The following is a 17,500-nucleotide window of genomic DNA, read 5'->3' as shown; positions in this document are numbered from 1 at the left end:
ATCCTGAACACACTGTCGTTTTAAAACATAATCTAATGTCAACATGAACCAAAGTCTGTGAGGAAAGTGTCTTAATGTCCTGATCAGATGGATACTAAGTATTCCATTTATCCAATTCGAATCAAAATCTATAGGCTATAACGAATTCTTCTTTTGTGTCCAACAGATGGAGTCATATAGAGATGTGTCAGAACTAGGCAGTTGTCTTAATTCTCTCAATAGTGTCTGGGAAATATCTGTAGGTCTTTAGGTTCTAAAACACACTTGGTTCTCTTGGAAACGGGAGCCACAATATGTATTGACGATAAATCACTATAAGAAACATCACGAAGTTTGATTGTTACTATTTGTTTGTTTTTTTCTGGGACGCATTAAAAAAACAAAAACACCTTTTTGTATTTCGCCAGATATTTATTTATTCACGAGGGAGACTGGAGCATTAAAAAGAAGAGGAAAGAAGAGAGACCCTCCCTCACTGGATGTGGCCTGTTGCAGCTCTCAGTGGGAGGAGCGTCCCGAGGAGGAGCAGAGTGCTTTCACCTCTGAGTGTGTGTGTGTGTGTGTGTGTGAGAGAGAGAGAGAGAGAGAGAGAGAGAGAGAGAGAGAGAGAGAGAGGGTGTGTGTGTGTGTGTGTGTGAGAGCTCTACAGGTTAAGGAGCTTGGTTACACACGTAACACCTCCTCGTCCTGTGACCTAAGAGGAACATAATGGAGCTGTGGACCAGGATCGACCCGGTTCTTTAATCCAAGACAGGACGTCCCGAGTGTGTGTGTGTGTGTGTGTGTGTGTGTGTGTGTGTGTGTGTGTGTACGCGCTTCTCCGCGTCCAACCGGAGGATCCGTCCCGGTGCCACGGTAAGAAAGAAAAGAAGAAAAGAAAAGAATCACCTCACACAACCTTTGTCTTTTACACTTCGTTCTGGTGCAGTTGTGCCACGTGTGCGCGCGCGCGTCTTGGTTCCATTTCTCTCTCTCTCTCTCTCTCTCTCTCTCTCTCTCTCTCTCTCTTTGACAGTTTGCGGAAGCTGTGATTGACAGGTGCGGGTGCTGGGGGGGGGGTCTCCCCTCTGCTGCCCTGCCCCCCGAGCACAAACACTGTTTTTTTCTGTTGACGCGACTGGAGGTGCGCTCGACTTTCATGCGCGTAAAGTTAAAAGTAAAAAAAAAAAGCCTCCTCTGTCTTGTGTCGTTTCCACTCCTGACGTCGCCGCTGTGTTGTGTCCTCACCATAGAGACAGAGGTCAGAGTTCACAATTCATCAGCCAATAACAGCAACTGTTTTTAACAACAGGCCTCTGAATATATTCCTTCCTCGTCCAAACGCACCAGAGGATTCATGGTGTTGCCGGTGCAGCTCACCTGATCCCGAAGGAGCTGTGACCTCACATGTACATAATGCAGAGGGTGCAGAGTTTCCAGTAGACGTGAATATTTCATGAGTGGCGTGTCATTCCTTTACAGGTGCCCTCTTCGGCCTCAGTCAAGGTTTTCCTCGGTGGTGTTTTTTTTGTTGTTGTTTCATTTGTCCAAGTTGCGAGACGATGTTTTAAAAGACTAAATGTCTCTCTGTTACCTGGATATTCTGAAAGGCAGGTTGACGGATGTCAGTGTTTGTTTGTTCTTCTCGCAGGGCTGCAGCCAACATCTGTTTTCAGTAAAAAAAAACCCAACCTTATCATCACAACCTTCTTCAGTTTAGCAGTTCATTTAATTTGTCTGTCAAATTAGAAAAAGGGGTGAAAAATGTGGATCACAATTTCCTGGGGCCCGAGGTGACCTGGGGGGTTTGCGTAGATTATTTAGTCCGACGAAGACTCCGAGGCCGATAAGATCTTCAGCCTGCCGTCACGTGATACATGGAAGAGCAACAATTCCTCATATTTGAAGAGTTGGAACCGGAGAACTTTTGTCAGTTTTGGTTGAAATGAGCAATCAACCGAGTGATGAATGAATTAACTGATTCCACTCTACACGTTCGGATGGTTTTTCTCTTTATCAACATGTAACTGACACAAATTTGCCTTGAACATGAATTCATGCTCAGGATCGTGGTTATGATGAAAAGTCACAATGCCATTTTATTGCTGTCCGGGGCGTTCTGAACTCCTTGTCTTTGTGCTCATCTATCCTACCATGACACCTTGGAGCCTGAACCCTCTCGTCTTTTTTCTCTCTGTAAGCTTGACGATCCACTTACGGGCATTTCATATTTCCAGATGTTGTGGCCTTCATGATCACTCACGTCGTCGTCGCTTTCACCAGGCCATGTGACATCTGCTAAACTGTCTCCATCTCCTCCTTTTGTCCAACTTTCTGTCCCTTCTTATGAAGACATAAGACGTCTCCTCCTGCACGTCATCATCCCCAGACGTGGCCGCTGTGGTCACTGATACGTTTTGAAAATGTCCCTTGGTGTGGACGCTGTTTAAAGCCCACGAGCAAAACAACCAGTGGCTCTTTTCCCTTCCGGCCCTGCGCTCTGCTCCCAGCTGGGCTGCTCTGAGGCGGCGGGATGTGATAGCAGTCTGACCTTTTCACCAATAATCAGGCTGCATTTATTCTTTTTTTTATTACAAAGGATGTAATGGCGTGAGGTGTTGATGACTGCAGGGAAGCCGCTAACTGTGGGTTTGTCGTTCGCTGCAGTCATTCTCCAATTATTCAAGTCAAGACGAGGCTGTTTACGTTCATACAGTCTCTGTTCCCTGTTGTTCATAAGTTGCTCACATGCTGCGGGGGGCTCTGCCGCAGGCTGTGCACACCATTCATTTGCAAAGATGTAAATCCAGGCCGACTCTCCTACTTTTTATATCAGCATCCCTAACCATGCGTACAGGTACAAGAATGTTCAAAGCTTTTTTTCTTCTTTTCTTTTTCATGAGCAGTACCTGAGGAACGAGATGAATCTGTGGCCAATCAGTCGTCTGTACGTTTGCTGGTGATGTCAAAAATCTGACATGGGGAAGAGTTTGTCCGAAACCGATGGAATTCGCACACAGCATCTCTGTGAGTGTCGCCAGGCTGTGAATAATGCTCACACTAATGTGATTAGATGTATGGGGTCAGGTCACAAGTTTGCGATTGGGATCGGATCAGCTTGCCTCTGATGAACACACCGTCTCTGGGCACGGTTCCATTTCCTATTTTCAATAGGGGCGTGTCTTAAATGAGAATCGTCATAGTAAATGGCAGAAAATTTAAGCAAAACAGTGTGTGCGTGTGCGTGTGCGTGCGTGCGTGCGTGCGTGCGTGTGTGTGTGTGTGTGTTAACCTGCTCCTCCATTCCCACCCTGAACAAGCAAGCTCAGCTTTGTCCCGTGTTTGGGATTAGTCCTTCCCTCCGCCACTCGCACCCTGACGCAGACTCCGAGGGTGAACAGGCAACATGAAAAGCAGCGTGGCGACGGCCACCGGCGGCATTTGGTTAGAAAGGCTCAGCAACAAAGCAAAGTGCCGCCTTTTAATTCGACCGCTATTTTGGATTAGAGTGGCATTAATCCTTTAATCTAACTCTTGGGGAAGAAGTGAATGCATGTAGTTTCCCACAAAGTATTTTTTTTGATAATGACTTGTGGAGCAGCGTCTGCATGTTCCGCCCGGCGATTCAGAAAGAACAATCCACTGTTGTTTGCACATTTAGCCCATTTGTTGGCTTGGCTGTTCTCCCACATTGAAGAACTGCCCTCGACGTGTTGTGCAAATAACAGAGGTCGAAGCTAAATCTGGTCAAACCACTTGTGTTTTTGTGCGGATGAGCTGGGATGATGGTACAAGTTGTGTCAATGGAGCGTGCAGTTTGTCCCCTGTCATAAGAACGTGGACCTGAGGTGGCAAAAATATTCTGCAGGTGTAGACGCCGGTGGTGTCCACTGTCGGCCGAAAGTCACCGGCATGTATGAGGTTGTGTGTGAGGACAGAACTCAACGTGTTGGAGAACCGCGGCGTCACTTGAAGGGGTGAACGCGTTCTTTTCCTCAGCTCATATTGTTTTAAAAGGCAAAGAAAAAGTTAGTATTTAAAGGGTTAAAAAAGAATGGAGGAAAAAAACAACACTTATCCACACCCAAGCAAATATTTGACACAGATGAGCCCAGGAGGCATTTTAGCATGTGCTGCTTTCCCTTTCAAAATAAAGCCCTCGCTTTTGAGTTGGCTCTCGTCTGTGTTGGCTCATAGCTTCTTAAAAGAACTTGAATCCAAAAACGTTCCCTTTTCCTCCGGTTGGCCGACTGCACCAGTGCAGCGCCGCAGCTCATCTCTCCCGATCGACATCGCCGAGCTTCACAGACGCTCTGCTTATCTTCTACCCTCCCACTCCCATTCCACATGCAAACATGGCGCTATTTCCCTTATCGGCTGGTGATGCAAACGAGCCACAGAGGAAGTAGAGATGGGATACGTGCCCACGCGCTAAACAACGCTCTTATCACCGACAGAAGCCCGTTGTAGTGCGGGGGATGGGCTGAAGTCTGCTCATGCCAGACACGCGAAAGCGGGACTGATGTCACCGGCCCGCATTGTGTACGTATGCAATGTGGTCGTTGAGCCCGCGAGGGTCCGAGGGGAACGCGAGAGAGGCATTTGTGGTGAGCTCAGCCATGAAATTCGATACAGATTTTCATTGTCCCCAGAGGATAAAGTGTCCTGACTGAAGCGACCCCGTGACTTTTCCTCTAGCGCCGCGATGAGGTTGACAATCCTTGTTGTTTTTCTAGTTTCGGTGCTGGATTGCCTTGAAAAAGTGTGCATTCATCCAGTCCTTCATTGTCCCCGGGGGATGGAGACTAACGATGTTGGCAACGCCCTAATTGTTCCTCTTGCTGGTTGACGGTTGTGGGTTTTTATTGAAATGTGTTTGACAGTTATTGGATGGTTTGCAATGCAATTTGGAAAGAACATTCACGTTCTCCCTCTAGTTGTGTCATTGAGTCAAATTTCAAAGTAATGCTTTGGTTTCTGCACCCAGAAAATATATGTAGCGCGTTAGCCCAGTAGCATGCTAATGTTAGCATTTAGCTCAAAGGTGCACTACTTGACTCTAAATGTGACTCTTTAGGTTAAAAAATCTCTCAAAATTAAATGTTTTCCATCCTTTCTGATGGGATGAGTTATTTACCTGGCATCAGATCATGATGTAGGAAGTTAATTGTTTTACTGTTTAATTAATTGAATGAATGATTTGATCTTCTCCTGTGGTCTGCCACACGTCTATCCAAGCTTTTTCAATCCCACCAATCGTTCCACGAGCTTAACCTGATGTCTGTTGTTGCCATGGCGATACGGTCCGGGTCGCCGGCTACCTGAGGGGATGCCGTTTCAGGAGACGCTCCTGTGGGTCCGACGGGGACAAGCAGTTGCTCATTTACAAAAATGAATGCGCAGAGCGTGATCACCTTCACCGTTAATGCAATGACTCGTGCATGTGCAGGTGAAGAATGATGGAAACTGTCCCATTTGTTCCCGTCCGGAGTGGTTACCTCTTCCAAACCCCATCTCTTCCACGAGAGCCTCAACAGTGTCAACAACGTGTCCTCTTGTGTCCTTTATCCATTTTGAATAGAGCCTTAGTATTTGGAAATGGCGTAATGTTCATTTCAGGGTCTTTTGTGCAGCCTTGTGTTTGTGTGTGTCTCCGTATGTGCACAGACTGTCGTCAGTCCAGTGGCATTGCAGCCGTGAAAGAAAGAGTCAGGACGCCGTTACAGGTGTGTAACTGAGATCAAAATGTTCTCATGGGTTGTAACACGTTGCAGTCTGGTGCGGTCGCGTTGCACGTCTCTAGTCGCCCTACGCCCTGCGCACCGTTCTTCCCCCGGCTCAGCGTCTGTGTGTTTGGACATGTTAGTGAACCTCCCCTCGTGGTCGACGAGCGGTACGTTTCGGATCGGCCTGTTTCTGGAACCAGTTTCCAGCCGAATACAGCGGCCAACACCCCGTGAGCCTTCACGTGCTGGCGAAAAATCCACGGAGCAACGCTATCCGCTTACATAACCACGGCCTTATCTCGTGAGCCGGTCACAGTCGTAATTCGGCACCTGTCGGGATTGTGTTGGGTCTTTTGGAAACGTTCAGAAAGGGACACGACGTTCACCGCCGCGATGTCTCACCAGCACCGGGATCTCGGGGCCGAAAACAAATGCTTTGCGTCGATGTTATAATGCAGTGACACAATACTGTATTACATCATAGTTTGGTTGTTGGAATAGTCAATGTGGAGAGTGTTTGTTTGCTCCACCGCTGATATCCCCGTCGATTGAAATGAAATGGTCTGCGGAGTGAGATGGTCTGAGGAGGACGGAGCTTGTTTTTATCGGTAACCTTTTAGAGTTATTTATATCATGTCCGACCCGATGCTGTACGCGGGCTTCATAGAGCACATCATCAATAATTTTCATATCATCCATGGATCAAATGTGCTTTGTGAAGGGGCCCTTTGTGTGGACGAAGCCACGGTAAATCATCAGTCGGTTCCCCTTCCCCCGGCTTCATAGATTTTTTTCCCGCGCATTATTTTGGTTGTAAGGCAACTTCAAGGAACTTCGTTGTTTTTGATTGTCTCTCATAGCTTCATTTGTTTAGCTGTTTATAGCAACAACAAAAAAAAAGTACAAATCTGATGTACATTACATATACAGGACTAAACGGCAGACCTCAGCTTTAACCAAGCAGCAGAATATCTTGTCAAGAGCCACCAACACTAAAGTTCACCTGAATTTCCCCCCCGAATTTCCTCCCAAGGGGATCAATAAAGGATCTTCTTATCTTAAAAATGTCGCCGTTCAATCCACTTCCTCAAACACCTCCTTGACCTTCTTCTTTTCCATCGACCAGACTTCCTGCAAAGTCCAAAATGATATCTGACTGATTCCAGACAAATGATGCAGCCAGAGAGACGATGGACTAATTGTCAGGAGTGGAAATCAGTTTTCTGAACAAGAGTTCAATGTGAGTCTGCCTCTCCCGAAGATGAACGCTGCGACACACTGCTCTGCTGAGGAAATCAATGGCCCTTTTCCTTCCTGATGTTGATTGGATGAGGATAGTAGAAGCTATGAATAGTCAGACCAGCCACTATCTGGCTCTTCACCGGCAGCCCTGAATATTTCAGCAGCTGCTGTCCCTGTAATGGGCCCGTCGTTCACATGGTTACCATGGCTCCCGCACCAAATTCACCTTCGGCAGAGGGAAATGCCTCATCTTAATTAAAACGTCAGTTCTAGTAAATAGCTGTGTTGAACTGGTAAATGTTGATCGAATCTGCCTGTGGACTTGAGGTTTAAAAGTCCTGTTAAGCAAGAAAGATGATCTTTATCATCGCTCAGAGTGAAGGGTGTGTCTCGCCTCTGAGCTATTTGTCCAGACCGCACCTGTGTGTGTGTGTGTGTGTGTGTGTGTGTGTGTGTGTGTGTGTGTGTGTGTGTGTGTGTGTGTGTGTGTGTGTGTGTGTGTGTGTGTGTGTGTGTGTGTGTGTGTGTGTGTGTGTGTGTGTATGTGTGTTTGTGTGTGTGTGTGTGTGTGTGTGTTTGTGTGTGTGTGTGTGTGTGTGTGTGTGCCCTCTGATGACAGGAAGCTGACAATGACAGAAACCAGATCAGAAATAAAAAAGGACAAACCATGTTTGCTCCGGGACTACGTTTCCTCTTTGGATTCGTCTGAAGCTACTTTGGCAAACAGAACAAAAAAACGGAGCCAAGCCCATGTTGTCATCTTGTCAACATGTTTACCTCGGGAGTGAGGAGACGAGAGCCTGTCGCTCCTTATGCAACCCCATTAGGGAAAAACCCCGTCCGTTCAATTAAATGGGGAAATTCAATTTTCTGGAATAGTTGTCATAGATACATTTGCCATTTCAACAATTTGGTTTTCAATTTGAGCAGGAGATTGGTTGTAACAACTCCAAGTATGAAATGAATTGACTTAATTGTCAAACATTTAATCTATAGTTGTATGGTGAAGACTTGCATAAAACATTTGTTAACGAAGATAAAAGGAATTGTAAAAAACTAAAACTAATGAAATATGAATCCATAACTATTCATAATTAAAAAGTTGTTTACAAAAACAACATAAAACAATGAATTAATGAAAAAAATGGTATGTAAAATGTCCATCTCCCATCGGGAAAACCAGGAGTAAATGTCTTTGACAGCTTGGATAACAATCAGTTCCAATGAGGACAGACTAAATATTAGAAGCACCTCGAAGAAAGGTTCAATTTAACATAATTGATAAAGACTGATCCCTGTAGGAAAGAAATGGAGGATCTTCTGTGTCTGGAGCTAACTGTCTACACTGAGGGAGATGCCAGGCCGGTTGTCTCTGGCTCTGGAGACGAGGAGGCAACAAATATGTGTACTTATCAAATTGCCATAATTGGATAACTGGAATGGACTAAATCAGGAGAATCCACTGAGGCCTGCGCAGAAATGACTCCGCTGCGCCTGCAGCTTCAGACTGAGACAAAATGCACAAAAGCACTTTTTCGTGTAAACGTTCAGATTCCGAGAAGCTATTTCCGAAGTGGCGATGAAGAAAAGTATTTTTCAGATGCTATAGTTTGTCTCTTTCTCTTTTCTCTGTCTTTTCGAGGTTATTTCAGGCGAGCAGAGCGGTGTCTTCTGGGTAACCGTTGGCTCTGGCGCCGCGCGACAACACCACAGCACGCAACTGTCACAGAGGGCGGCCTTCTACTGGATTACTTTAAGAGAAGCTCATTTCATTTGTCCGATAATTAATTCATTATTCTCTGTCGGGTGTATTACGAGCTGCTGGTACTCGGCTTATTGAGCCGTTACATCCAGGGCTCGACCCTGATTGGCTGGTTGTTGAGGGCAGAAATTGACCGTGACCAGTGGGGCATGTTTGAGCGCTGCCAGTGTATTGTTGTCTGAGAGGGGCTGACCGTTTCTTAGGTCAGGCTAATCTCGTACCACTCAAACAGGACTTGAGGCCGGGCTAGGTTTGAGACTCGATCGAATCTGCACATGCTGAAGACGGTTCTTGGTGAATCCGCCTGTATGTTTTGTTAAAAATGTTGATGGCGTTTCCCCAACAGGCCAAGGTGATGTTTTGTTTGGTCCACACACCAAAGATATTTAGTTTACTGTCACAGAGGAGCAACGAAAACAGAAAATATTCACATTTAAGAAGCTGAAATCAGAGTCGGCGGGCGCCGGGCCCCTCTCGCGGCCCAGAGGAGCTGGAGGGGACGGTGGTGTTGTTGCCGCGAGGACCAGACACTGACGGGACGCTCCTACAGAGACATCAGCAGCTGGCCCACGATCGGTCGCGTCGTCACATTTCTCGCGCATGTCAACAACGCTGCTGTCATTCTTTCTCGCACGTTTCTTCCCCCCCCCCCGTTTCTTTCCCCCTCCCCGTTTCTTTCCCCCCCCCCCGTTTCTTTCCCCCTCCCCGTTTCTTTCCCCCTCCCGCTCCTCCCTCCCGCTCCTCCCTCGCTCCCTCCTCCGCCCGGTCCACATCCAAGTGGCGTTTTTGGAACAGCTTACTCATGTCCAGTCACTTCCCACCACGCCGGGCCTCTCGCGGCGGACACTCCCTCCCTGTCCTTCCTCCTCACGCGTCCCTGTGTCTCCTGTGTCGCGACAGGACAAGAGTGAGGTCTTCGCCCGCTCAGAGACTCGTCCCCGTTTAAGATGGTTCAGCGAAGGTAAGACTTACACACACGCACACACACACACACACACACACACACGCGCACACACACGCGCGCGTGCTTCGACATTCCTTCCGAGGAATCCAAACATCCAGCACTCTGTTGCGTTAAGTGAAAGCAGATGGCAGAACTCTGACTCCTGCGCCTTGTTGTGCCCCGAGCTCCGTGGCTGTTGGACGCGTGTGCGGCGGCGGGCCAAAGGGACTGCTGAGGAACAAGGGGGTCGAGCCGCGTGATTGGCCGGCAAGCGGATTTTTTGGGGGCAGGAGCCCCGTGATTGGTCGGCAAGCGGATTTTTTGGGGGCAGGAGCTAGGAAAGTTTTTTTTCTTTTTCTTTTTTTGAATTCGGCCAGTGTGGCGTGCAGCTGCTGCGCGTTCCACAGTTCGTCCCCCCTGTGGGCACAGAATCCCCGCTGCGCTGTGCTTTGTGTGGCGTGAGCGTTTGACTCTGTCACGACGATGTGTTCGAATTTCCGTGGGGCTGATGCGAGTGTTGGAACCGATCCCCGAAGCTGCCCACAGGCTATTTTTATCTAGAATAATATAACAATATGTTTTAATCAAAACAAAGTGAGCTCTGCAGATCTTGCTTGGCAAAAAATGTTGTCAATGTAATGTGTTTAATCCAGAAATTTAAAAAAAACATACCAAAATCATGTCTGAAATACAAAACTTGCAAGCGTCCCCCCCCCCCCCCCCCCCCCCCCCCCCCCCCGGCCCCCGTTCAGCCACGGGGAAGTTCACACGCAGTCGCTTTTCGCCTCCTCTGTCATAACAGTGATGTCAAGGGGCCCTGCATGAATCCTCTGTGGGCGTCTGAGGTACTCCAAAAGTAATTTGACGGCTCGGCCCCAGCTCCAGAGTGAGGCGGGCGACTTCAAGATGCGTCTCATTCTCCCCGCCCTCGTCGCCCGACTCCGCCTGGTGTCGTTCTCCTTCCCGCGGGTCCTGTGACAGGCCGCCGTCCGGCCACGCAGACGCCGGGCCGGGGAGCAGCGCGCCGCAATTACCACTCACGGCATGATGACGTCTGTGATGCTATTTTGAGAAACTTTTTCATGGATCTGTGCGAATGATGACATCCGATTGTGTGTTTTCTCTGGCTCCCCAGGTCCCCTGTGATTATTCCTCCCTCGCGGGCTATGGTTGCACCCGGCACGCGGTCAGGAACGTCCTCCTCCTCCCGCCTATGACATGGTTTGACTCACGCGCGCTCCGGTCACCACGATGGCCTCCATGGTCGCCAACGCAAACCGGGACGAGCAGTCTCTGGTCTTGAAGGGCGTGGATCCGGAGACCTGCATGATTGTTTTCAAGAACCACTGGGCTCAGGTAAACCCCAGCCCCCGAATTAAAGCTCCCACATCTTATGGAAATAGTTTTAGGGATATATGCTTACGTCTCGTAGAGAGTTAGTCTTCAGCAGCTTAAAAAAAATCCATAAGCTGAATAATTTATAGTAATGTAAGATTTGCAATTTGGAGGGAATTATGTTCTGTAACTCTTTCTTGATGAACACCAATTTATGAATCTTCTCAGCTCTTACAGCAGGACTTTGAGAAGAGTTACAGCATGCAACTCCAGGTGAAAGCCCAAATTGTTGTTTTGACATTTGTTCTCACATGCAGAGCCAAAGCTAAGCTAATGTCCTCCTGGCTGCAGCTCCATGATAAATGCACAAATAGGAAAATGGTATCGAGTCTTGCAATGTAAATTAAGTGAATAAGCATATTTCCCAAACGTATGTTGAACGATTCCTTCGAAATACTCAACTCTCCCCACCTTTTTACCCGGTGTCCCTTTAAACCAAAGGAATGTCAACTTGCGGCTCCTCCTCCCAGATTGCGTGTGTGTGTGAGAGAGAGACTTTCACACTGTCGAGTGATTCATTTGAATAACTTCAGAGTGAACTCTATATACAACTCTGATGAGCTATAATCATACAGTATTTTGAGGCGCGCTACAGTCTCTGTACCCCTTTGTTTACCCGGCGACTCCTGGGGGGGGGACAACAGGGCTTTTGCAACACATTCTCGTTGCACTAAACCAGCGTCAGTCAAATGCAGTGAGAGAAACGTTGTTCACATTTCTAAGATCCCGCAAATCCGGACAGAAGAAGACAGACTGGTTAACTCCTGCAACAACAAACAGCAGTGCGGTCGCGGCCGGTGGAACCTTGGCTGTGTGGAGCTCAACTTGTCTCCGATTTTTTTGGGCCTCTCTGCTGCAGCGCGTGTCCCCGTTGACCCCTGTGGGACCTGGCAGCCGGCTCCTCCTCCTCCTCCTCCTCCTCCTCCTCCTCCTCCTCCTCCTCCTCCTCCTCCTCCTCCTCCCCCCCACACGTTGACGCTCACTGCCCTACTGTAACTGTGACACTGGCCACGCATTGACGGGGACACAACCGCGCGTTGGGTCAACTGTCAACTGCGTTCACGTCAACATCGCCGGCCGGCGGCGTGGGGGGGGGGGGGGGGGCAGCGAGCAGGCTCGGTGCTTGTTCACAGCTGAATCGTGCAGAGTTCCACTTTTGTTTTTATCGAGTTCAAGCTTGAAGGGATTAGCTGTTTCATTTGGTCACAAGCTCTGAGGCTGAACGCGTGTGCATGGACTTTCCCAGAAGCACTTGTTGAGTAAAAGTTTAAGTCCTCCCCCCAATCAATCCCGTGTTTTACTGGGATATCAGAGCTTCCCTGTGCACCATGATGTGAACGTGCAGAGCCCCGCGCCGTTTTCCTCGCTCATTCACTTTCAGCCACTCGCCTCAAATCCGTTTACCGTGATCTGATTTGGTTCAGACGTGCCTCTCTGCATAAATATGCATATTAATGAGGCTACTACCAGCTGCTGACCATGACAAACTTCTAATACTGTGACGCACATGTGTTCTTTTGTCATGGAGATCATTGCAGGACATAAGGCGATAGTGCTTTTTCTGTTGTGCATAAATATGATAATACATTGATAATATGGACTCATGTAACAAGTATCACTTGCTTTCTGCTCGGCCTTCCTTTTTTTTCCTTTTAGATTGGGACAGAACGCAAAAAGACAGAGTAGTCCCAATTTCTGACTGGAGAGAAAAACCGAGAACTCCCTGTTCCAGATGGAATTTATTTCCTTTTCTTTTGGCTTCAGGCAAACTGACTGCAATTCCACTCCTGCGGAGTTTCATTTCCACGCTTAGTTAATCTGTCGCCTGATAAGACGCCTCTTGACTTTGGTTTCAGTTCCGTGAACCTTGAAATCAGAGCAACATGCCTGCAGTAATATCGGCCTCGTCTCCCTTTAAGCAGCTCTGCCGGAATTATCAGGTTTGCTGTGGGTTTTTTTCTGGTGGCGTTGTGTTGCGACACGCAAAGCGGTGATGTGTGCATTGCTGTGGTGGCTGCCAGAAATAAATCTATAGACAGTGTAGTGTGGGGCAGCTTGCTACTCGTCGATATGGCTCTGCAGAGTTTCTGACTCATCCCGTGCGCGGTTGATGTCACGCCACCGCCAATGCATCCATCAGTCCACGAATGTGGTTCTGTTTGGAGCGTTCCCAGCCAGTGCACATTCAGGAGCGTCCTCAGACGCTGCTTCAGTTCTCACCCGAGAGTAGACGGAGCCAGCCAGACAGCATGGTTACATCGTTATGTACTACGTTTGCTGATTGCTACGACATTTCATGTGTCAACTAAAGTGGGAAAAAGGAGCTCTGACTTATCCTGCTGGCGATGGCCCACGAGAAAGAATCCGACCCGATGCTACTGAAGTGAATTAATCCAGTGCAGCAGCAACACAGTGTGGAGCTGGGCGATGTCAACAGCCCGTTCGTTCATTCAGCCTGAGCTCGGTCACATTTTTCAAAGCCCGCTCACCCTTTTCCCCCCGCGTGAACCGCTGTTCTGATCAGTGCTGCAGGTCAACCGCTGACCCCGCCGGACCGCGCGCCGAACGGGAGGAAACCTTCCCCGCCCGTCAGCGGCTGCTTTTTGGAAATGACACGTTCACACCCTGCGGTGTAAACACCTTCGCCTTGTGTCAGCGCCATCGCCAGCCGGCTGCCCGACACAGCGGGGCCGAAGTCCACTGAGTCCCCGGGCTGCTCCTCGGACCACGCCTCTGCCCGGCACTTCGGTCGTCGCCGGCGCTCCTGAACTGGACGGAGCCCTGGGGGCCGAGGTCGCGGGGTCAGGCCCCCGCCGGGGCCCAGGCAGGGATTGCGAACCCCGTTCTCCAGTTTCCATCAGCCCAGTTCTCTTGTGCACAGCCGGCTATTGTCATGGCAGCGGCGGCAGGCAGGGGACACTGGCTCCATTATTGTGACGCTGGTTTCTATGCGGTGAACCACCCAAGGGAGCGACCGGAGGCACAGAGGACGGTTTCACCCTGGGCTCCCGGGCTGAGTTCATCTGCACTGTGCTGCTTGTTTGTTTACACCTCATGGTTGTTGTTTTTCACTCAACCCCTGAACAAGGAATTCAATGTAACATGGTTTTTACAAACTCTATACAAATAGGATTGGGTTCAAAATTAATGCCGTGAACGATAATACTCAAGATTCCTATTTGATAATGAATGTCTCTAAAAGAGGTGGGCGGTCCCTGCTCATTCACCATTACTTAGCAGCGTGCCATTAAGAGTGCACAGCAGTGTGTGTGTGTGTCATGTAGGGTTTTGTTTGCGTGACCCAGCGATGAAAGCGTCACCCCCACAAACAGATTTTTGCAGTATTATTTTATTTCTTCTCCTCTTTTCAAAAGGAGATCCACTCGAACGTGCACGCTCAGCAAAAAGTCAGATGTTGCGGTAATGAAGACGATATGTACTGATCTGTGGTCAAATGTGGCAGGTTATCATACTGCTCAGCTACTGAACTGAGTGAATTTACTGATTTGTACATCTTCACACAAACAGATAGAACCAGGAGGTTAAATGCGGGGACAAAATGTTTCATTATGATGAAAAACTAAACACTTTTATTAGGTGATTTATACAAAATGAAGTCCTTAAGGTGAAAACAATCTCCTCTAAACACTTTATTTTTTTGAGTTTTTCTTCAGGGTATTTTTTTTTTCTAATTTTAAGATATATTGCTTTGTCTTTCCGTCTGCACGTAGTCAATAATAATCCCCTTGTGTCTCCTGTAGGTGGTGAAGATCCTAGAGAAGCACGACCCCCTGCGCAGCAGCTCCGCCCTGTCCTCCCTGAGCGCCATCAACCTCGGCGGCGGCCCCGGCGGAGGCCCTCGCTTTGGCCCCGTCCCGGGGGACGAGGCCAACGCGGTGCAGAACTACGTGGAGCACATGCTGTTCCTGCTGATGGAGGAGGAGAGCGGTCAGGCCGGCGCCATGGGCCCCATCCTGGAGTTCGTGGTGATGGAGAACGTGATGGAGCGTCTGTTCGTGTGGAGCCTCCGCCGGGAGTTCACCGACGACATGAAGCTGGAGCAGCTGAAGATGTACGAGATGCTGGTGGGCCAGGCGCGCCAGCCGCTGCTGCACCACAAGCCCATCCTGCGGCCGCTCATGATGCTGCTGTCGTCCTGCTCGGGCAAGGCGGCGGCGGCGGCGGTGGAGGCCGAGCTGGTGCTGCTGCTCAACCAGCTGTGCTGCGTCCTGGCAAAGGACCCGACGGTGCTGGAGCTGTTTTTCCACACCAGCGAGGACCAGGGAGCCACCAACTTCCTCATCTTCTCCCTCCTCATCCCCTTCATCCACAGGGAGGGCACAGTGGGCCAGCAGGCCCGAGACGCGCTGCTGCTCATCATGTCGCTGTCCGCTGAGAACGAGCGCGTGGCCAAACACGTCGCGGAGAACACCTTCTTCTGTCCGGTCAGTCGGGACGCTCAGTCACGTGACAAACTCAGTCCCTCTTTTTTAATTCAAACTAACCCGGCTTTTTAACAAAAATGGTTCTATCCTCAATGACCCTGACACCATTGCCATCCCCTCGACTTCCCCTCGGCGTGGCGGCGTCATAGCCGGGCCAAAAATATGCAGATGAAACTCGTGGGCCCACTCGAAACGAGGTTAACACACCTCTGCCGTCGAATGCCACAAATGTCTGGCATTCCTACGATTGTGGCACGGCTGTGAGCAAATCCCACGTAGATAATACAATTTGCCGGCTGCCGCTGCAGACAGTGCAGTGGAAGAAATGCGATGCCAGACGAATAACAGGAGTCTGTGTTCAATTGGTTCCACTGGCAGGCGACGGGGATAATCCTATAGAGGGTGTGTATACATCAGTGCCACACTAATGATGCTCTCATTTTACAGCTTAATTACCCTGAGCTGCTATGGGCTCTGTTGTTTCAAAAATGAAATGAAAAAAAAATTCCCACCTTGTAAATACGACTTGACATGGGAAAGACATAAATCATATTGGCAATTTGTTATGTGGAGAGCTTGTGGACATGAATGCATTAATTCGTGATCTTATTACCATGTCATGGCTGTTGGTGCCGTAGCGTCATCGGCCCGTAAAACATTTTTGATGCTGAAATATTTATCACGCCTCCGTTGCTGACCTTTAATCCGGCGGCATAAATCCTTGCATGTTGTTGCTGTTTTTATTGTGCGAGGAGCAACGGGCCGCCGCCGCCGCCGCCGCGCTTTGCTTACATCTGCATCGCATTATCAAAACGTGGAGCGGATGAAATGATTCACAGCAGTATTTTCCTTTGTAGAGGCTCGTAAAACACCGTCGCAAGTCGGTTGTTGTGAACCCGGCAGCGGAGAAGTTGCTTATTAACTGCTGTCATTAATCTGTAATGAAGCCCATTATTCTCCCGCTGTAATCACTCGGCATGGGATTATTTTTCATCAGACGACATGTCAGGCGATACCTATGTTTGCAGCGCAGTCTCCGCAGTTGTGGAGATTCACAGCGGAGTAGTGGTATAAATTACCATCAAAAAACATTATCTTCTTTGACAGGCTGTGACGTAAATGTGTCTGTTTGTACTGGATAGATAGAACTCCGGACAAGTGTCTGGAAAAATTAGGTCTGGACGTTTTCCGGAATTGGCCGCTCAGGTGACGAACGAAACGGGAACTTGTCACGAGTCAGGCCGGAAAATGTCAGGGAACATTCGGGCCAGGCTGCTGGAGATTCTCCTGCTGTATCCTCGCATGGGCTCACTGGTTGGTAGGAGAAGTTCTTTCCTACCAACCATCTTCCGGAGAAGTTCAGGGACAATTGCCGGGGCCTTCTCGTAACACCCCTCTCCCCTCAGGTGCTGGCCACGGGGCTGAGCGGCCTGTACTCGTCTCTCCCCACCAAGCTGGAGGCTCCCACCGAGGAGTGGCACTGCCTCCACCGAGAGGACTGGCTCCAGATGCCGCCCCTCGTCCAGTTCCTCAACTCGCTGGAATTCTGCAACGCCGTCATCCAGGTGAGCCACGTGCGACGCGTGCCGCTGGCACGTGGCTCTGCCGCAAGCGCAAAAAATAACGCATTCGCGCGTTTTTTGTTCGGTGGATGCAAGATTCTGCTCAACGGCATTCTCTTGGCTGAAACGTGTGCCTCAATGTTGACTCGTCCCAGGTGGCCCACCCTGTTATCAGAGAGCAGCTGGTCGGTTACATCTACAACGGGTTCCTCGTGCCTGTCCTTGCACCCGCTCTTCACAAGGTTGGCGCTCCTCTTCCTTTTTCCTTGTGAAACCTTATTTGGACAAATGTATACAGTGTGAAATCCAGGGAAAAATTGGTAAGGAAACATTTGCTATTCTCCTAAGTACTTTGTACCTTAGTAGGAGGAGGATTGTCAAATGAGAGGCTGAAAAATGATGTCACCATTAGTCTGGATGCCACTTATACATATATACTTATATAT

The 17,500-nt window shown here is 49.1% G+C and overlaps 1 protein-coding gene across 3 annotated transcripts in view; it reads left to right on the top strand.

Moving 5' to 3' along the window:
- The first annotated feature begins 586 nt into the window (after positions 1–586).
- fhip1aa (FHF complex subunit HOOK interacting protein 1Aa) overlaps positions 587–17,500 on the top strand; it is a 25,874-nt gene continuing 8,960 nt past the window's right edge. The window contains exons 1-7 of one of the 3 annotated variants that reach the window (XM_047333848.1): positions 587–855; positions 2,886–3,006; positions 9,610–9,670; positions 10,788–11,008; positions 14,809–15,492; positions 16,899–17,057; positions 17,210–17,296. In XM_047333848.1, the coding sequence (XP_047189804.1) occupies positions 10,904–11,008; positions 14,809–15,492; positions 16,899–17,057; positions 17,210–17,296 (1,035 nt within the window). In that variant the 5' untranslated portion in view covers positions 587–855; positions 2,886–3,006; positions 9,610–9,670; positions 10,788–10,903. The remainder of the gene's footprint in view (positions 856–2,885; positions 3,007–9,609; positions 9,671–10,787; positions 11,009–14,808; positions 15,493–16,898; positions 17,058–17,209; positions 17,297–17,500) is intronic. The other 2 variants (XM_035637560.2, XM_047333849.1) reach the window with 2 other exon arrangements.

This window comes from Scophthalmus maximus, chromosome 8, assembly GCF_022379125.1.
Source record: "Scophthalmus maximus strain ysfricsl-2021 chromosome 8, ASM2237912v1, whole genome shotgun sequence".
NCBI lineage: Eukaryota > Metazoa > Chordata > Actinopteri > Pleuronectiformes > Scophthalmidae > Scophthalmus > Scophthalmus maximus.
This window is presented reverse-complemented; position numbering and strand designations above follow the sequence as displayed.